Source organism: Phaethon aethereus (genome assembly GCF_964289735.1).
Source record: "Phaethon aethereus genome assembly, chromosome: 3".
Classification (NCBI taxonomy): domain Eukaryota; kingdom Metazoa; phylum Chordata; class Aves; order Phaethontiformes; family Phaethontidae; genus Phaethon; species Phaethon aethereus.
Genome location: NC_138576.1, coordinates 41,430,765 through 41,451,989, shown reverse-complemented (window position 1 = coordinate 41,451,989; position 21,225 = coordinate 41,430,765). Strand labels below are relative to the sequence as shown.

Sequence of the window (21,225 nt, the reverse complement as noted above, 5' to 3'; positions counted from 1 at the left end):
AAAAAGAGTATTTGCACACTGTTTGACCTGTGACACAGACCTATCATCTAACTTAATTTGAAGAAATGATTAACCTCAATCTAACAATGTTTCCCTTCTTTCACATTCTTGGAACTTTTCAGCGTCTAGGAGTGCGCTTTGATGAATATTCTGGAGAATCATTTTACCAAGAGAAGTCCCAGGAAGTTCTAAAGATGTTGGAGGATAAAGGACTCCTTCAGAAAACAATGTATGAACTCATTATTCAATCTGCTGGTGTAGTTTACTTAACATCTCAGTTGTATTTCAAATGAGATACGATGAGTGATATGTGTCCATAATCTAAGGGGAAGAGGCTTTTTTAGATGGTTTGGTAGCTGTTCTAGTAGAAGACCAACAGGATTTGTGCAATCACAGATAAAAATTAAGTTTGCCTTTTCCTGTGGCTAGCACAGAACCCTGTCCATGACAAATTAGGTACAATAACAGTGTTCAACTCCTAATGGCCTTTTAGGCTGTTAATTAGTTTGGTAGCTGCATGTGCCATTTAATGAGCAGAGTTAGATGAGTTCCTTGTCTTGATGTGCTGCCTGGCTGAACTGGGATGGAAGCCATAGTTATGAAGTGCACCAGAATGTGGGCAGGCAGCCCTCTGGCATCAGCAGTGGTGACAACAAACTTGAAGAGCAGTCTTCAAAAAGACTTAGAGACAGTCCTTCAAAGAAAAGAATGAGCTTGTCTAGAGTGAGTGGGGTTCCTTGGCAAGAGGCCCTTGTTTTGGTTCTGACCTCTATCTTACCTGAACTTACCTGTGTATTAGATCTGGTGTGCAATTACTTCAGTGTTTTCTCTCAACTTACAGAAAAGGGACAGGAATTGTGGATCTTTCAGAAAAGAAAGACCTCTCATTGTTTTCCACCGTCATGCGTAGTGATGGGACATCTCTTTATATAACAAGGCAAGTAAGACCATCTGTGTTTATTGCTGTTTATTTTGCCAGTGAACTTTTGTACATGAGTACGTATGTAACTGATGGTACAGATTTTGAAGCTTTTTATTTCTGGGATGGAACACTTTGATGAATGAGTAATCATAACTGGAACTAGCAATGTAACTATGATGGGATGAAAATGGCTCAGGAAAAACAATTGCTTTTAAAATGTTTTTCTTCCCCTTAAACAGTTTGTTAGTAAATCTCCTCTTCCCATAGATCATAATGCTTTCTTCAGCTACTGACTTTGAAAACAAAGCTGGGATCTCTTCATCTAATAAACACTTACCAAATAATGAGGGGTTTAGAAAAATCTTTGTTTAAAATATTTATTGACAGTGTGATGCAGAAAAAAATGGCTAGTTCAGCCATGTCTTCTTGACTCAGTGGACCACCAGCACTGCACCATCAATTTTATCACTATTTTCCTGCCTACTCATCAGTATCCTAAAATTCCTTTTGGGTATTTTAATATGGAAGCCTTAACAGTTTCTTTATGCCAATAATGTAAATAAATCAGATGTCTAGCCCTCAGGGTAAACTGTATACAGCTCTTCGGGACAAGGGTATTAGCAAGACGCTGCAGTCAATCCTGCATATCAGGGAGCTGCTGAATCCTGTAGCTGGACAGAGGCAAGGCTGCCACAGCCCCATGCCCCAGGTCCAACCAGTAGTAAGGCTGAGCACCTGTTCCCAGTAGGCTCACAAACACATACACATATGTACACACAGCTAACCAAACAGGGCAACACAGACAAAAACACTCGTCGCTCAGACAGCATGAATGGCTTCATTTTATTCGCTTTTGGCTGATTAGGATGAAGGTCTAATAGTGCGATACATGTGTATATATGTGTGTGTGTATATGTACATGTATGTATATGTTATGTATTATCTAAATGAGTAATATACATATGTATTACATGTACAGAGTATGTATGCACAATGTGGATCCCTCCAGTAGCTGAGCTTCAACACACAGTCTGCCCATTAGCTGGCCTCTGGATCCCCAGGTCTCCCCAGTTGCTGGCACCTGGGCATGCAAGCCCCCAAGGCCCATAACCCCACTCCAGTTGCTGGTACAGACACAGTAGATCCCTCTGGTAACTAAGCTTAGACATGTGGTCCATCCAGCAGCTGGCCCTGAATCCTCACTCTCCCCTGTTGCCTTCTACACAGAGACACACATGTACACAGGTGAGCCTCTCAGTCAACACCCAGGCCCTATGGTCTCTGCAGCAGTTGACTGGGACCCCTGGCACCCTCTGAGTGCCTCATCTTTGAAGTTATACAGGGACCTGGCTGTCAGAGCACTTCACCTACTTGCTGGCTAGTTCAGCTTGATATTTGCTGTCAGTCACATATGGACACATGTGCCCTCACTCCAGTTGTTGGCAGCACAGACACCTTGGCCCCTGTGACCCATGGTCAGACTCTAGTTGCTATCACTTAGTTTTACTTATCTTCAGTCTCTTCAGTTGGTGGCACCACAGATGCATGGTCTGTATGAGCTGTAGTTCCCAATGCCAGTTACTGATACTTAGACCTCCAAACACATGTGCACACAGAAGAGAGAGCAGCTCTCACACAGGAGAAGTTTGAAATCGAGTTTAATAAGAAGATGGGACAGACTGTGCTGAACAGGTGCAGAGCACAGCTGGACAAACATACTAACCAGCAATCAGTCTACAAGCCACCTGTCCCTTTTATCGTCTTCTCCCTCTCTTTTTCCATCTTTGGTTCCTCCCCTAAGCATCCCATAATAAGTCTTGTGCAATTGCAAAATGCTTTTCCCTTGCATCCCCTGTGTCCCATGTCACTTAGGCAGTAACCTCCCTCAGTCAGAAGATGGTCTGGAGAGCTGCTCCTGGTGACTCCTGAGGTAGGTTTCAGACTGGGACATGGGGCTGATGGCTCTCCTGTGACAGCCCAGGGAGGGGCTCGACCAAGTTGTTTCTCCATACTATTTTATGTGTGTGAAGATGAACCTTTTACAATATAATCAATCTAACGCTGAGCACTGGGTTAGTTTTCCAGGAGGTTGTTTCTCTGAAGTCTCCCAGTTGACTGATTGTCCCAGTAGGCTGACAGAGACCAGACTTACTCTGTGCACAAGAACTATTTTCTCAGCTATACTCATAGCTGGTGGTTTAAAAAAAACATTTCAAACATGTTGTGAACAAAGTATGCATGTCCTCTTTTTTGTGTAAGGCATACATGGATCCCTCTAATCTGGCAGTCCTCTTCCCTCTGTAAGGGTAGATTATTTTCCCAAGAGGCAAATAATGAGGTATGTTTGAGTGAAAGTCCAGATAGTTTCTCATTATCTCTTTCAGAGATCTTGCTGCTGCTATAGACCGAATGAATAGACATAGCTGGGATACTATGATTTATGTGGTAAGTAATTCTAGATTGACCAAACACATTTGAGCCTGACTCTCGCCAATAATCCAGGGGGCCTCTTGCTCCCAGCATGACTTTGGCATATGGTATTTTTGGCAGTAAAATAGATGCCCTTACAGTCCAGCAGCTATGCCTCAATGTGGCAGTGTTTCTTGGTTCTGTTTCAGTTCATGCCTCACAGAATGGTTGAAAAATCAGCTCTGGAGTTATTCTATGTTTTTAAAAATTCATTGCAATTCATTTTAAAGGAACTTTTACTCAGCTGACATTGTATTTTCTATATAAATGTTTTAATTAATATTTAAACAAGTCAGAAAAAGCTGTTAGTGTTATAAGGGGTTGTAAAATGTTAATTTAGAAATTTAGAAATTAATGTTCTAAAATGAATCTAAGTCTCCTCTAAAGTCCTGATATCTTATCTGAAATGTAAATTTTGATGTCTTTGAACAGTGCCTCTGTTTCATTATGTAGAAATTGCACATAAAGTACCGCTTAATCAATGTGGACTAAGCAGTTGTAGACAGGGAATCTTTTTATAGTTCTTGGATTGATTATTTTGCTTTTTAACAATTCCAACAGTATCAGTAATGAATAGCTGGATTATCTCCTCACTTGTGTGAAACTTTTTTTGCTTCAATATCATCAAGGACATCTCATATGATGCTTTTAAATTTTATTTTTCCTCAGATTTAGAAAAAAACATTTTGAAAACCACATTTTATTACGTGACATCACGTATGTGACACGTGACTTCCATGAATGTGGAAAAAATCTGCAGGTTTCTGGCATGTTTTTTGTGGTGTGTTTGGTCATGCTTGTAAATCTTATCTGGTACAGCTCTTTCAAAAGCCAATATAATGTTACAAATAATATGATTCAGGGGAGGGGGGGGAGATCAATAAACATAAAACTAAATACCCAGATATAGTTTAAAGAGCAACTTTTGATTAAGGCCCATTCCTCCTTTCATTTTCAGTCTTCAGGAAGTTGCCAGTAGCTTGTCATTCCCACATGTGGTCATAGAACAGGGATTTTTTGGTTGTGTTGCGTGGGGGCGGGGGTGTGAGGGCTGTATGTGATTTATTTTGGTGGGAGGTTTTTTGCCTCTACTGACTGGGCCATAGTAGATTCACTGGCATCAAAGAGCAGTGTGGCTGTGAAAGTGCAATGCATTAGGAGTTAAGGAAGCTTCCTGCCTAGTTCATGTGGGTGGGTAAGTACTTGTATTTGTTACACCATGAGGTAGTAGAGACCCAGGGAGAAGGAACAATTACAAAGAAGGAAAATAGTTGGGTGGGTACCGTGCACAAATTAGAATGTGGGCTGAGCATTAAGCTAATGGAGTGAACAAGCGTGGAAGCAATAGTCTTGAGTTGACTGGCTGCTCATAGCTGAACTCCAGTAACTGTTTACTTCCTTGCCTGGGCCTCTTTGATCTACTCCTCGTCCAAACAGATATGCAGCAAAAACAGACTGTGCTGTGACTGATGTGACTGTTACAATCAAATGTCTCATTCAAGTTGGAAATGACGGATTAGCCTGTCTAGTCCGGTTCTCTCAACTTTGCTAAGATTGTGTAGTTTTTGGGTAACATGTTTAGTTGGTAATTTAGTTCTATCATTTCTGACTTTCTGATTGCTGAGAAAGTGCATCACAAAATGAGAGGGCGATGACTTGAACTCTGAGGAGAGTTTGTGGGATAGACAGCTTGGTGAGTGGAACTGCCAGCTGCTGGAGCTTTGTTGTTTCGTGGTAGTGCTTTGTAGTGGGTTAAGACTTTACTAAGCCAGAGGTGAGGGCTTCGTGGGTTTAAGAATGAAAACCAATGATTTTAGTCTTTAATTATTAAAAACAAACTAATTTCAGTATCCTGATCTTGTTACAAGAAAATTATTTAAAGGCTTTTGAGTCTTTATAATGTCTTATAAGATCATCTTATTTTCATCAGATCAACTTGTTTAAAAGAACGTTAAATTGGTTTATTAGTTGTAATGCTGTAAATCAGTGCATTTACCAACTTGTATTTTTTAAAATCCTACTTATTTCATAAAAATGCAGTGATATGAGCAAAATACCAAAAGCACTATAAAACATATGACACGTATTAAAGAGGTACTAAGATTCCCTTGAACGTTCCACTCAAAACAGGAAACTAAAACACTTTCATATATGAAGAACTAAATATAATCCATACTGTCAGGCTGCAAACTTCTCCCTTAAAGCCAACTACGTATCGTACATTTGGACATGTATAGTTTTGGGGCCTGTGAGGAAAAATCCTGCCATTCTTCATAATATAAATCTTCTTTTTGAGCATTTGTGTTATTTTTGCCATGCTATAAAGCTATGAAAAAAAAGTAGTTTTGCGAAATGGTAGTGTCTTACCTACTTACACGTCCATGTTTTGAGTATTACTTCTAGGCAGAGATGAAGTTATGTGGTATTCCTACTAATTTCCATCCATCCTTGTTAACAAATTTGGTTTTCATGCAATTTTAATTATGTGAATTGTTCAAGCATAATAAACAGTCATTGTTATGCTTCTTGCAGTATCACACAGCATACCAAAACCATAGGATCTGATGCTTAGTTTTCAGGTGGCCAGCTGAAACCTGTAATTGAGCTTGTGCTGCCTGATAGGTATTCTCATCTTGGTGTCTTTTTTCATGTTCTTATTTCCATGGAAGTTTATAGGATTATAAAAAAAAATCTATTAGATTATTACTAGATTATTTTCTGTTAATGATTTTAAATATTCTTCTGTATGCTATCTCTATATACATTGGTCGACACAGGTAATTACAAACTTAAGCCAGCTTTTAGTTTAGTTTTAGCTGAAAATTCTGCTCTGTGAACAGTCACAAAGAAGCAATTAAGTCTTAGAAGGATTGGAGTCTTTCTTTGCCAGTGAGTATTGTCATGATTTGTTGCAATATCTGTTGACAAAGACTGCAGTCCTCCAAAGTGGCTTTTAAATGCTATGGTCATGGTCCAGGTGGTAAGGGACATGCTATTGTACATGAAAAAATCAGTTTCTGTCATGGAATTTATAATGTTATAAAACAGGAGAATAGAGATTAATTCAGACCTAGAGGGGAGCAGAGGAAACAGCGAGGCAGCACTGGCCAGTACAGTGAGCTGGCCTTAACCTAAACTTTGTAGAGGTTATTGTGAGATCTTTTAGTGAGCGAGATCTGGCTTTGTTACAGATACAGAGAGCTTCTCATATGTAAGGTGCATGGAAAAAAGCTTGGAAGGACTTGTTTGAAATGCTGACCACTGCTGTCCATTTATCAGCCTTGCTTGTGAATCTGCACAGAGACGTGATGCATAGGAGCAGGTTATGAGGAACTGTGAAAGAGGAGGCAGGTGCTTGAAGCTTCATGCAGAGGTAGAGTTGTGAAAAAACGCAGATAAGCGCGTCACTCAGTGCTCACTCTGTGCCTTGGAACACCAAGCAAATAAGAAAATTGTGGTTATTTGGTTACCACTGCCGTGTTTTTTAAGGAGGGATAAAGGAGTCTCTGAGTGATGTAGTCAAAGCAACTAGGTAAGAAAGTGAACTTCGTAGCAACAGCTGTAGTTAGAAGCACATACAAAGATCATTGTTAGACATGAAACCTCCATCAGAAACTGCCTTAAGTCATAGGAGAAAGTAATGAGAAGTGGAAGAAAGCAGCAGATGAATCATTAATATGAAAATGTGATCATTTGTACTTTTTTTTTTTTAATTATGCACCTGACACATGATGTAAAGCTCTACAAATCATGCTGGAGACAATAGAAGCTAGTGGTGTTCCGGAGGCAGAGCTTAAAGAGGTATTCTGTTTCTAAGCCAAAGGAACCTTGAGGTTTGGTGATGTAAAACACAGGAATATAACAAGAGCAGCAAGGGTCTGAAATGAAAATGGAGGCATTTTGTCTGATGGGCAGCTGACAGGTTATATGAAACTGATCAAGATTTCATTTCAGTTCATGGCTTTGCCTTCATGACCTAGGAATAACCATTTCTGAAAAGGTAAATTACTTTTGCTGACAAGATGCAAAATACCATTGCCATAGATTTCAGCCATTACATTTTTCTGGTCTTGCCTGCCTTCATAGGTCTTAAGTCTGCTTGCAGTGACTTCCTGGCACAGGATCTGTGGTGTTCTGTGTTTGTGTACTAAAAGCTAATCCTTATCAGACTTGGAGTGTTTTCTAATACACACCAATTCTATTCCTTAGACAGATAAAAGTCAAAGTAATCACTTCCAACATTTGTTTCAAATACTGAAGCTCATGGGTTATGACTGGGCAGAAAGGTATGTATTTATGAATCTTAATTATATGCCTTTTTTTTTTTTTTTTTAAAGAATGGGTAATATGTACATTGACATTTCAGTGGAGTGGTGTTTTGAAGAGAATCGCCTGACTGTTCCACCTACCACCATGCTGTAGCACATTACATAGGCATTTTGAATGAAACTAACTTAAAAGATGTGCTGCTGGTGCACAACTAAGGAACTCCAGAGTGCAAGCAGGCATTTGGCCTGTAGGACCCAACTAATGCTACTCCATAAGGAGGAAAAAATGAGAAAACAACCCCCCCGAACTGTCTGCAACGTGGGCCTCAGGTCCTTGGCACCAACTTCTTCACTCTATACATCTGCTCCTGCTGGTCCGCTTTATTTGCGAATGGAGACATTGCCATGTGTTCAGGATGTGAAAAACAGCCCTGTCTCTCATTAAAAGGTCTTTCATAACTGCTTGATGTGACAAAGTGAAACAGTCTTTCAGAGACTTTATGGCATAGCTTCTGGGATATTGTGTGATTGCATATTAAACGATTACTTCTTGAAGTATGATATTTTAGCAGAGATCTGAATCTGAGTTTGAGTCATGCTTCAGGCTTGAAATATCTATTGCAGGGAAATGTATCCCCGCTGCTATTCATTGTAATTACCAATCTTGTTTGCAATCTGAGCAAAGGTCAATAATGGATCTGCAGACTAAATTATATTCCTCTCTGACAGACTGCATGTCTTTTGTGGTTAAATATGGGATTTTAGCCTTCAGGAATATTAGTGTGCCTCCTTTCACAGTACTTAAAGTTGCACTAAAATTACCTTAGGTTATGGATCCGGAATAATGCTTGGGGTTATTGTGACCAGAAGCAATGAATGTTTTATTATTAGCAATGATTAATTACACTTTTAGTTTAATGTGGCCACAACAGAATTATTATGACTCCCTTTCTAATGTTACTAACAGATCTGTCTTGCCACAGTAATTTGATCTGTCTACATCCTGCCTCTCCTCAATTTATTGCAATTTATTGCACTGAGTCCTCTATACTAAGGCTAGTAGCAAGAGAGGTTCCCAGGAGCACGCAAATGACCAGGTTATCATAATTGTGATCATAATTTTCCCATTATATACTAAGCTTTGGTTGCTGAAAAGAGAGTTACTGATTATATCACCAAGTTTCCCACGTTGGAGGACTATTTATTCAGCTGTTATTGCTGTTTCCTGGTAAGAATCCAGCACTGAACAAACACTGCAAACATTTCTCTTGATTAAAATGTAATTTTAGGTCCTGCTGCTTTTCAACACAGGTGCCAGCATGTGTCCTTTGGTCTAGTTCAAGGGATGAAGACTCGGAGAGGAGAAGTAATTTTCCTGGAAGATGTTTTAAATGAAGTTCGCTCAAGGATGTTACAAAACATGGCTTCTGCAAAAAGTTAGCTATTTCAGGTCTTATTAATTTCTTTTGATGTTCTGTGTTGATCAAAAATGTGTAGTCTTTTCTACTCTTCACTTTTCCCTGCATCCAACTAATCTCAGTGATACGCCCTCATCTGTGCACTTTTTGTATCTTCCATAATATAAACAATGTTAAAATAATCCTTTGCGACTCTGTGAATTTCCCTAAATTACAGATTTGCAAATTTTAACATTCAGTGAAATTATTTAATCATGCTTTTATAATGGGAAGGAAGTACCTGCCTTTGGGGGACAACAGTTGCTTTTTACTGGAGGGACAAGCTAGTCAATAGTGGGGTTGGGGCTGGAGTTCAGGGCCCAGTCAGATTTCATCCAAAGGATTTGTAGCTCTGACAGTTTTCTCCGACAAGATTGACTGTAGCTTGCTTGCAATTACTGCCTTGTCATCCTCCCAGCCTCATGACTGGTTCCGGAGTCCCCAGGAGGTCACTGCTCTGCAGCAGAGTCTGCTGAAGGGGATGTTTGCCTGCACCTCAGGCTGTGGCTCTAGAGCCGTTTCCTCTTGACGCAGTCAAGATTCAAGCAGTTCCCAGTGAAATGCTGCCCCCTCTTGTGCTTTCTGGAGTTAGGTGCTGAACTGAATCAATGAATTGGCCAGGTTAAGTAATGTGCATCTTCCTTCTTCTGCCTCCTCAGCTTTTTTAATCCAGATAACCTCGCTTGTAGAGTGGACAAAGAGAAAGGGGGGCAGGCAGAATGATAGAAGGGTGACCCTTGATTCAAACCAGTTTTACTGCAGAGGGTAATGGAGCTTAGAGCTTCAGTTTAAAGGTTGGTATCATAGGTGAGTGCAAAGCAAACTTATTTTTATGCTGGAACTGAACTGAGACGGCCGAGGTACAGACCCGTGTTCCATTGCACAAGCAGTAGGCAGAAGAACAACTAAAAGAGGAATGTGTTCAGATGGCACTGCAGCATTCCCCAGAGCTTATCCGATAGATCTGAAATCCTACCTGTGCTTGTATAAATTTTCCCTTATGTTTGAATTTCTGCCTTATTTCCCCTTTCCTAAATTAGAGATCATAAATCCCTGACTCACAGCAATGTCTTCAATGTTTGAAAAGTGTTTGGATACACAGTGGAAGACATTACAAACTTGTGTGTGGCCTCAAAATGCCTCACTGTCACTGAAAGATTTTGGGAGCTGGACATCTAACAGCCAATGCTTTAGATTTAAAAATCATGCCTGCGTGGAACAGAAGCTGGTTAGTTAAATACCTTTGTATAAACTTTTTCTTCACTATTAGCTGTACACAGTTCTCCTACTATTTAAGTTTCCATTATTGGCATCCTTTTTCTTTCTATTCATCTCAATGAATCCTGCTGTCTACATAAATCCTCTGTATAATGTCTATTTCCTTTGCCGCTTTGCTTTGTATATGTCTCATCAAGCATCTAAACAAAAGCCTGAATTCTGAGACAGTTGTTCTGTTTTGAAACAAATCCCAGTTATGAAATGTAATAATGTAATCTAAACATATTTGTGAATGAATAGCCAGTCTGAGACTTCTCAGGGCTATGAACTACCCCTGCACTTTTCAAGCTTTGTCCTTTCTGAATTTTGTAAATAGCAAAGGTATGAGTAGTATGAACTACTCAAAGTTGTCACAGCTGGCTTTGCTGACCTGGCACAAAGAAATAGCAAAGCAAAAGACAGAAATTCAAGTGTACTAAAACTGTACTGTGAAACTGTTTCAGCTTAAGTGGTGCCTTAAGAGAACAGCTCAATTCTCCATATGCTGCTGTTAGTGGGAAATCAGCTGGGATAGGAAATTGTAAGCTCAACTTTGCACATTTAATAGATTACATATACCACAATAAAAAAATTGCACTTGGCCCTTGCTAAAGTGGATCAGATTTGCCTTGTAAAAGACTATGATAAGAATCCTCCTTTCTCTCCAGTAGACAAACAGGCAGAGGAGACCCTGGTAGAGTACACTGTGGTCTGAGTTTAAAAATAGAAAGCATTATGTATGTCAAAAGCATCAACTTTTCACTAGGCAAGGTTGTACATCCAAACACAAGTAATTGATTTCCCAGAAGATCCAGCATCTAAAGTGCTGGTATGTAGGTAACTTTATTTCTGATGAAGTAGAGCACCAGCTTGGCCCTGTGAACTTCCTTGTGAGACAGGGAATGAAACAAGTCCTTCGGTGAATTTCTCTACACAAGAGCATGCTGCTTATCTGCTGAAGAATACCACTTGAGTTGTGAAAAAGCTGGAAATAGCTTTGCAGACATGTCTCTGCAGCTGTTGAGAACATTGACTGTTAGACTCTTCCAGATGAATTAGGTTTTGTAATGACAGACTTAAGTTCAGTCTATTGAGTTACAGGAGCTTTGGAGAGGTTCTTGTCATATCTACCCAGGGAGAATGGCAAATCATGCCTGACTAATCTACTGGCCTTCTATGATGGAGTGACTGCATCGGTGGACAAGGGAAGAGCTAGAGAGGTTATGCTCCCTGGACTTCTGTAAGGCTTTTGACACAATGCTCCCCAACATCCTTCTCTCTAAATTGGAGAGATATGGATTTAATGGGTGGACTGTTAGATGGATAAGGAATTGGCTGGATGGCCATGTCCAAAGAGTTCTGTGTCAGTGGCTCAATGTCCAAGGTGGGAACCAGTAACAAGTCATGTCCCTCAGGGGTCTGTACTGGCACCAGTGCTTCATCACTGACATAGACAGTGGGATCAAGTGCACCCTCAGCAAGTTTAGAGATGACACCAAGCTGAGTGGTGCAGTTGACATGCCTGAGGGATGGGATGCCATGCAGAGGGACGTGGACAGACTTGAGAAGTGGGCCTCTGAAAACCTCATAAGGTTCAACAAGGCCAAGTGTGAAGTCCTGCACCTGGGCTGGGGCAACCCCTGGCATCAATACGGACTGGGGGATGAAGGGATTGAGAGCAGCCCTGCCCAGAAGGACTTGGGTGGGTGAAAAATTGGGCATGAGCCGGCAATGTGCGCTCATAGCCCTGAAAGCCAGTTGTATCCTGGGCTGCATCCAAAGCAGCGTGGCCAGCAGGTTGAGGGAGGTGATTCTGCTGGATTAATGGTTGGACTTGATGATCTTAAAGGTCCTTTCCAACCTAGTGATTCTGCGATTCTGTGCTCCTCTACTCCACCCTGGTGAGACCACATGTGCAGTCCTGCATCCAGCTCTGGAGCCCTCAGCACAGGAAAGATGTGGACCTGTTGGAGTGGGTCCCTAGAAGGGCAACAAAAATGATCAGAGGGATGGAACACCTCTCCTCTGAGGACAGGCTGAGAGAGTTGGGGTTGTTCAGCCTGGAGGAGGCCTGTTATTGCGGCCTTTCATTATATAAAGGGAGCTTATGAGAAAGGTGGAGAAAGAATTTTTTACTAGGGCCTATAGTGACAAGACAAGGGATAATGGTTTTAAACTGAAAGAGAGTAGGGTTAGATTGGAAAGACGACATTTTTTACGATGAGGGTCGTGAGACACATGGGTTGCCCAGAGAAGCTGTGGATGCCCCATCCCTGGAAGTGTTCAAGGACAGGTTGGATGAGGTTTTGAATAACCTGATCTAGTTGAAGATGTCCCTGCCTGTGGCAGGGGGTGGGGACTAGATGATCTATAAGGTGCCTTCCAACCCAAACCATTCCATGATTCTCTCAGTTCAGGTTCTCCGAGTATGGGCAGTTTAGATATCTACAGTGGATGGTGTGAATACTCCCTAAATGTACATCCAAATGCTCTATTAGGCACTGGAACAATTTTTCTTTGGCTATTTATGCCTCCCTATCACTTGGAATTTTTAAACAAAATCTGAATTGCCCTGTCATTCTGTTCCTAATCTTAGAAATTGGCTGTCTGGGTTGTGAAGAAGTATTCAGTGTAGTTTGTCTAGGCTTTTGCAATGAACCCTTCTGACCTTAAAAATCTGCATTACACATACTAGGAGAAATGTGAAAAAGCACATCTGAAACAGCTGTATCTCAGTTTTCTTAAAAAAAGGATTTATATCCTGGACTTCTCGCTGTATGGATCCTGACAATTTCCGTATTGCTAGTTCACAGTTTTAGAAGATGCTGTTTTATTGGCATCTCGAAGTCTGAGCAAGGGAGTCATTATGCTACTACAAACTTACAATTTCTTTTTCTCTGTTTCTCTTCAGCAACCAAAGAGATAGAAGACCCTATGGAGACAGCAGAGAAAGTTGGCCTTGCAGCACTAATAATTCAGGTGAGTCTGAGCTGCCTCCAGAGGTGTTTGCATCTTCTGTGGAAAGTTAAAAATTGAGAAGGAGAGCCACAGCTAGGTGACATTAATTTATTGTTCCAGGACTTCCGGGGCCTTCTGTCATCTGATTATCAGTTTAGCTGGGATCGAGCTCTTCAGAGTCGTGGAGATACAGGCGTGTTCTTACAGTACACCCATGCCAGACTCCACAGGTAAGAGGAGTGTTTGTATGTGGAAGTACAGTTTGACATGTATTTTAACCTTATTATCTTACTGCTTTGTTAATCAGTAGTGTTAACTCCTTTCCTAAATAGGACACGTTCACTTTTTCAGCAGAGGTGTGAGTTTATGATAGGAATCACTGAGACTTCCCAGAAGAGCAAGCCAATTAAAATGAAATTTCTACCTCATTTCCACAGGGCTGAGATAACTGTCCATGTACTTTCTCAGTTCTAAGAACAGCCTCTCTCTGTGGTTAGTGTCAGTGATGGAGATTAGTGGCCCTAGGATTAAGCAAACTGATGTGAAAACCAAAATGCCTGTGCTTGTAAAATATACCAAATCACGGAACTTAGATGTTTTTGGCTACCACTCTAGCTAGTGGGTTTTTTTAACATTCTATTTCCCACTGTTGGTAACCAGGGTTAAAAGCAGACCCCTTCCTGTTGACTCAGGCCAAACACCTGATGTTTAATTATTTTTTAAGAAGATTTCAGAAGAGTCCAGTTTGAACAGTTTTATCGATTATAGCGATCTGTCAGAGCATTTTTAATGCAGGCATCGATATGTATTTTCATAAAAATATGTAAGATACCTTCCTGGATCAGGCCAAAGTTCCATACCAACCTGGTATTCTGTCTGAAACAAAGGTAGGAGATGGTAGTCAGGGAGAGCGTGCAAGCCTGATCCCTTTCTGTAGCCTATTCCTCTTGTACTCCCATATCATCTAGGTATTGATGGTACCCAGGGTACCATTACTAGGGTATTGACTACCTCCCTAGTCCTTTTAGCATCAGCTTCTGGACCTGTTGTCCATGCATGTGTCTAATCCTGTTGATGCTGAATGGCTATCACAAATTTTATTTTTTTTTATCTTTGGTTGAAGTCAGGTAGTCTGTCTCAGTGTTCCATTCAGCTTGAGCAGAAGATGCCTACCTTTTTTTCTTAAAAATATAAATTGCCGTTTTTGTTGTTCAGCTTTGCTAATGAGTTTCACATCCAACATTTCTTTTTTGTTCTTACATTTTAGTTTAGAACAGATGCAGGGAAATCAACAGCTAACTGACGTTAATGTGGCGTGCTTGCAAGAGCCAGATGCCATCTCTGTTCTTCAGCATCTTCTCAGGTTTGTCTAGTTTTCTTTCCCAATAGCAGTTCCATTAAAATAAACTTCTGGATTTGCTGCCAGCCTGTTGAGCAGGCACAGAGTGCACAATCGTAAGAGAAAAATGGCTATTTCAGGCAATAGCTTGTCTGTTGGGTCATACTGATTGCAACAGTAGCCATCACTTGAAATCCTCATGGACTTCAGAAGCCATATAAGGTAAAAACAATATTTGACATATACTCTGTGTACATGAGTCTTTTAATTATTTCTTGTCTTCATAAAAATGTGCTAAGCTCTATATAAATTTTAGCTGCAGGTTTGCTTGGTCCCTCTTGTTCTGTTTTTGTCTTGTGGGACAGGGGAGAGGAAGTGCTCCTGGGTGAGCTGAAATGGAGTATGGGATGCACATTCAGTAGCTCAACATCCTTCAGCTGTGTGCAGCTAAATACCTGTTAATAGCAATGCTCTTCACTAATTCAGTCTTAAAAGTTGAATAGTTTCTGTTTTCATTATTTCATAGGTGTGTAATTAAAATATGGAGACACAGGAGTTGTCCATGTTGCACAGCCTGTGATGGAGTTGGAAGTAATTGAGGCTTTCGGAATTCCTAGTGAGAGGTCCTATATACCGCATCACGCACTGCACAGTGCCAGAGTGTTAACTCCTTTGGCCACACTAAGGCCTTCTCAAGGGCATCTGTTTAAAATTCAGACTTCCAAAAGTCATGTCAGAGTCCCAGGTGGCTTCTTTCAGGCTGCAACTGTAGGTTGCAGAGTCTTACTGTTGACTGCAATTGCCTCAAGAGGTCTGCCTGCAGTTTATCATATGCTGCATGCTCTCTTGAGGAATAGCAAGACCAGTCAGCACTCTAAATAAGATTGTTAGTTTATTATTTATCCAGTGCAATTGTATTTTACAGAAATCTTATGCGTCGTTTCTTGGTTTTTATCAGATTAGTGTATAGCTGCCCGTCTTATGTGTGAAAACTAACAGGGTTAATGTATTTCAGGTTGATTTGTAGGGATCACTGCATCCCAGATGTGTCCATTTTCAAACAGAAGTTGTTGCTGCACTGCAGGGCTCTTATTTTTGTAGTTTTCTTATTGTCTGCAAAGGCCTTTAAGTCTGGCCAAGCACCATACGGAATCTGTATGAAACATCTCCTGGGGCCTTTACTTCCAGCAGAAAGCAGTATTTAGGTTATCCATTAGACCAGGCACTCAGTGGCTAACAAACTCCAATTTAAATATCCCATGATTTCAGGAGTAACAATTACTGTTCAGTCCTCCTTGTGAGTTACTGTAAGTAGATTCTTCTTTAAAAGTTTCCATGATAAACACTCCTGAGTTGCCAGAAGCCCACTTCCCATGGCTCTGCTTCTGCTGTTTGAAAACCTACCAAACATTTGCCCTTAAAGTTAGCTACCAGTTCTGAATACCATTAATTTTGCAGACTAATGAATAGTAGATTGCAGATAGCATGTATATCCCTGCAGAAGTGAACTTACTTAACTGATAAGATAATCTAACATGTTGTCGTAGGCTAACACTGAAATGGCAGCTTCATGAAGCAATAAAGCTGGTCTCAAAAGAGAGGCGCTTCATTTGATACCAACTTTGTTGCTTCATGAAGCTTTATTAATGGCTGTTTGATGATGCTTTTTAATGGTAATTTTTCTGTATCTATGTTGCTGTCTCTGAGGTGCCAGCAGCTGCTGGTATCTAAGCTGTCCCTGAGACAATGCAGAGATTTCCCTGATTTGGCTCTCTCACGTCTGTTGCATAGTGGCATAAAGGTGGTGACCTTCTCTGTTTGAACAGTGGCCACCGGCACGTGCTGGCAGACATGAGCTGCTGAATGCATGTGTAAGAGATGTTTTGGTAGCTTAACCACCAAGGGAATGGGGAGCACTCCCTCCCTGGTGCTATAGCTCTTACATGACCACTGAGCCCTCCTTATCAGAGCTTACTTCCCAGTTCTCCTGCAGCTTGCCTTTAAAGGAGGAAGATCCCAGGGAAGCTTGACTTGGGCATGCTGGTGAGGACGGGCCTGGGAGCTGAGCAAAGACCAGGAAGTCCACTCCACACTTTGAATTTGAAATCTCTTCAGCCTCAGAAGTGTTGTTAGCTTCTTGCAGGCTGTGAAAAAGAGGATGTGCACAAGTGGACAGCAGAACACGTGAAGAAAAAACATGGATCTCCATGAATCTGCCTGTATTGTCCAGTTTAATACTGTCTTACATAAGTCAATTTTATCCCAGGATTATGTAAACCCACTTTGGTTTTGTCTTTTCTAATGTTACAAGATTCCCATTAGCTACTTAAAATTCTAGGGGACTAAAGGGGACTGTTTTGACTGCCTTGGTTATTTAATATATGTTTTCTGCTCCTAGGAACTTGCAATTAGTGTTGAAATGTAAAAGCAGACATAATGTTCCAGGAGCAAATATAGCTCTTGTGTTCTCCTTGCTATAGCCTGCCTCTCTGAGCTCTGCCATCTACAATGTTTGCATGATGACGAGCAGAAGCAATCTCCTTTTAACAATAATGAACAAGGAAGAATATCAATTGTGTGCTAACTACATTGCTTAGGTCTGGTTCAGAAGATTATTTTTGTTAATTCTGCAGTTGTAGTTGTGTGTTTGTTCTGACTTAGGAAAGTCTGATGAGCCTTATATCCGAGTATACCTTCCAAACAACCCTTTTCTTTCTTCACAGGTATGATGAGGTCCTATATAGATCTTCTCAGGATCTGCAACCCAAGCACATTGTCAGCTACCTCCTCACACTTAGGTAAGGTGATTGCTGATACTGGCATCCATCTCCAGTAAGGACAGGTCTTCCTGAGCTGGCTCTGCAACCCTTGCATCTACACTGCTTTGAAGAGTAAAAAATAGTGGGAAGATGTAAATTTGTGGGACAGTCTCTCTGGAGCAGGATAGGTATGAAGTAGGATAGCAAATAATATAATAAGTAGTAGAGATTGAGGTTGGAACCAGGAACAAGGCCAGGAGCCTCCTCAGAAACTGATTACTTTCAAGAAAAAAGAATCACTTGGCTGTAACCCAGCAGCTGAACCCAAAGTCATGCTGGTATCTTAAAGAGCAGATTTGAACTGATAATATGCTCTTAAATCTCAAAATTTCACCTAGGAAATTTTATCCAACCTCCTTTCAACCACTGATCTCAGCCTATGTGTTGAGGTGGACAAAGCATATTATTACTGCAAGTCATACAGTCGTGTATGTGACCTCCATAGGGAGGGTCCTCTTTGGGATCCCTGTGATTTAACAGGACAGTGAAACACTGGAGTGTTTCTTGCTGGAGGAAGCTGTAGAGCCTGCATATGGGGAAGGCTTTAACAAGTTAAGGAAAATTGTATAAGGAATCGTGCACCTTGGGAACAATAGGGCAGGCTCTCAAGGATCTTTCCAGACCAGTTTGGGGGTTTTTTGGGGGGAGGAATGGAGAGATTTTTTTGCCTTTTTTTTTTTTTTTTTAATGAGCATTAAATTGTTGATGGTGTGTCCTGACAACATGCAGGCTACAGAAAACCATGCCCTCCCTCAGCCAAGTGAAAGAGGCTGTTGGAAATAACAGTCTCTGGCATGCTGCAGTTGTGGCTCTTCCAGTTCTGCTGCTTTCTGTAGCCCATAGCACTGCTCTTGTCAAGAGACTTGCTCATTCTCACTATTCTCACCGTGTTTTCTATTTCAGCCATCTTGCAGCCGTGGCACATAAAACCCTTCCTGTGAAAGGCAGCGCCCCTGAACTAGCCCAGGTATGGGGGACGGTGTTGTTACATGGCTGGAGTCTGTGTCGGGCATCCCATAGGAATGATCCATTAGGGCTTTGCCAACCCAGCTGTGTAACCACTTGGGTGAATATGCACCTGCAGGCCGTCCTGCCAGGCGGCACCGCTTTGGGAACACAGGGGTTGCTCTTCATGGCCATGCCTTCGGGAAAGGGCTGCTCTGCCTGATCTTCCTGAAACGGAATGCCCCATAAGGACAACTGCTCCGAATCCTTCTCATCACCTCTCTTTCTGAACTTTTTAAAAGTAAACATTTGAGCATTTAACTTGCTGGCTATTTCTGATAGTTTCCCTTAGTGGTTATGTGGGAAGACAGAGAATTAGGAGATAACTGAATTTCTTTCCTCCCTCTCGCCACCTACATATCCCACGTTGTCTGTACTGCCTTTCTAGCTAAAGCACTGAGGCTGACAACTGTTAATAAGCAGTTCCAGATAGATGCAGATGATTTTCTACTGCTCCCACAGGCAATGTTTGACCCCTTAACTGCTCTGTAAATGATACAGTAATTATACTGCTTTTTTTATTTCCTCTTTCTTTTATCTATCTACTTCAAAAGCAGTTACCTATCTGATTTTGGTAGGAAATCACATTGAAGTGTTGAGCTGTGTTGTGGGGCAAAAAAATTCAGTGGAATTGAATTGATGGAACTGCACTCTGTATTTCAGCTTAGATGCTATAGGTATTCTTGCCTTTGAAGATGCACTAAGTCCAAGCTACAAGGAAAATTTCAGTTCCTTATCCTGTGAAAAAGTATTTCTAAGTATCTTACAGTGTGGCACCTTTCAAGAACTGTTTTTTTGGAGTAAGGTTGATAAAGCCCTTCTCAGATAGCCAGCTGTGTAACAGCTAAGACAAGAAGAATGAAATTTTCAAAGCAGCCCATGGTTTCTCGACAGCCTCTAACCCAGGCACAGTGAGAGGGATTCCAGCAGTATCCTCAGGCTGCAACAGCCTGTGGTGCATAAAAGATTTTCACTTTTTAGTCATTGCTAGCTCTTTTGCAGGCATCTCCTCTGGTCACTCCGCCCTGAGGGTATACTAGACTGGGCTGGGCAGCCCTTTCCAGCTTCTCTTTGTTGACAAATGTCCCTCTGCTGACACTGCAATGGGCTATCAACAGCTGGTGTGAATTCTGCTAGCACTGGTGTTACTCAGTCCTCCGATTACGTGTGTGTCCGAATCCCAGCGCCCTGCATGGGGATAGAGGATGCACACAGCGTTGTCACCTCCAACAGGCCCCTCCTAACTGCTGCACTGAGAATTCTATGCCCTATTCTGTAGCAATACCATAAGCTGACAGCAATTCTTGTTTTCCAGGCAAGGCTCCGTCTCTTTCAAGCTGCACGCTTGGTTCTAGCCAATGGAATGAAACTTCTTGGCATTACACCTGTAACTCAAATGTAATGAGGCTGCATGCAATGCAAAGTCACATCTCTTAGTAAAAGGATTTTTTTCAAGAGAATATAAATCCTCTCCTGTGTGTCATTGCTAATGCAGTCTGGCAACTGTCTGCTCTTGGAGGTTTTTATGTTCCATCATACCGACTGCAGAAGAGCTTGCATGGCCCAGCCCCTTGGAGGAGGCCAGGGTTATCACAATTGCTTTCTCCCAGTCTCATGGTAGGAGTAGTGGACTTAAGACACTAGTCTACCTGGTATTTACCATGTAAATTTACCGCAGCAACCTGCCAACTCTGTCACATCCTGTTCCTCACCCATTCCTCTGTCACACTGACATGATGACCAGGGAGCAGAGGGTTTGCTGCTCAGCTGGTGGAATAGGAACCAGGGTGCTCCCTCAGCACTGTACACGTGGTCAGACATGGCAGGCGCTGCTTGGCACTCCTGAGCCATCACGCTGCTGCAGAGAGGTGGAGTGTCATGGGTAGTTAGCACAGGTGGCTGTTCCAGCCTCTGAAATGCCTGACCAGTACCCACAACCACCAGGGCGTCACTCTGGTGGCATGCTGTTCTACATGCACAGGACAGCTGGCAAAAGGCAGAGCGGAGAACACTCTCCCACTGGAACAGAATTGAAGCATGTTTGTTACTGCTGTGTTTAACATGCCCCATTTTCAAGTAAAACCCAACTGGTTAACTCAACGTCTGAAAGGAATCTAATCAGGATATAAACTTGGTCACATTTTTGACTCCACTTTGAATGTAAACAAGTTGCCCAAAGCACCAAGGTCAGTTTTCCCTCAATGCAGAGTTGCAGTTTCTGGAAGGGTTGAACTGAGGCAGGCCTCAGAAAATGGAGTAGGTTGAAGTTACAGAATTGGCACTCATAAATCAAAGCCTAACGTGTTACAGGAACTCTTTTTCAAGCATCACTCTGTTATGCACAGAAAGTTTTAGAGATAAAATGCACAGATAAAAATCTTCTAGTCTGACACGTAGAGTTGACTCATTCATTCTTAAGCCAGAGATAGAAGACAACATACGAACCTTCCCCCATACGACTGGGGTTTGACACAACACATAGAATAGAATAAAAGATCCCTCTTACCAGCTACTGCAGGTATAAAAAACATTTGAAGTGTGAAAGAAAGAAATTCTGCAACATAAGAGAAACACCAATTTTTCATTCTGATTTTTTAAACCAAAAAGCAAGTGCCACTTCTAATCACTTAGAGGGAAGTGGTGCTTGAGGTGTGGTTACTCCTGGTGGAGTTGTGTCAGGACATGCAAGACTAGATTGCATGGAAGGAAAAAAAATACTATTAATTCATTA

At 41.5% G+C, this 21,225-nt stretch overlaps 1 protein-coding gene across 1 annotated transcript in view; it reads left to right on the top strand.

Moving 5' to 3' along the window:
- The window catches only part of RARS2 (arginyl-tRNA synthetase 2, mitochondrial), a gene marked incomplete at its 5' end in the record, with an annotated part of 40,470 nt that extends 20,540 nt beyond the window's left edge, over nucleotides 1-19,930 (top strand). The window contains 11 exons of the mRNA XM_081997455.1: nucleotides 123-229; nucleotides 842-937; nucleotides 3,307-3,367; nucleotides 7,601-7,677; nucleotides 8,971-9,095; nucleotides 13,285-13,352; nucleotides 13,452-13,561; nucleotides 14,599-14,694; nucleotides 17,394-17,468; nucleotides 18,393-18,456; nucleotides 19,810-19,930. Of these exons, the coding sequence (XP_081853581.1) occupies nucleotides 123-229; nucleotides 842-937; nucleotides 3,307-3,367; nucleotides 7,601-7,677; nucleotides 8,971-9,095; nucleotides 13,285-13,352; nucleotides 13,452-13,561; nucleotides 14,599-14,694; nucleotides 17,394-17,468; nucleotides 18,393-18,456; nucleotides 19,810-19,896 (966 nt within the window). The 3' untranslated portion in view covers nucleotides 19,897-19,930. The remainder of the gene's footprint in view (nucleotides 1-122; nucleotides 230-841; nucleotides 938-3,306; nucleotides 3,368-7,600; nucleotides 7,678-8,970; nucleotides 9,096-13,284; nucleotides 13,353-13,451; nucleotides 13,562-14,598; nucleotides 14,695-17,393; nucleotides 17,469-18,392; nucleotides 18,457-19,809) is intronic.
- Nucleotides 19,931-21,225: the final 1,295 nt, after the last annotated feature.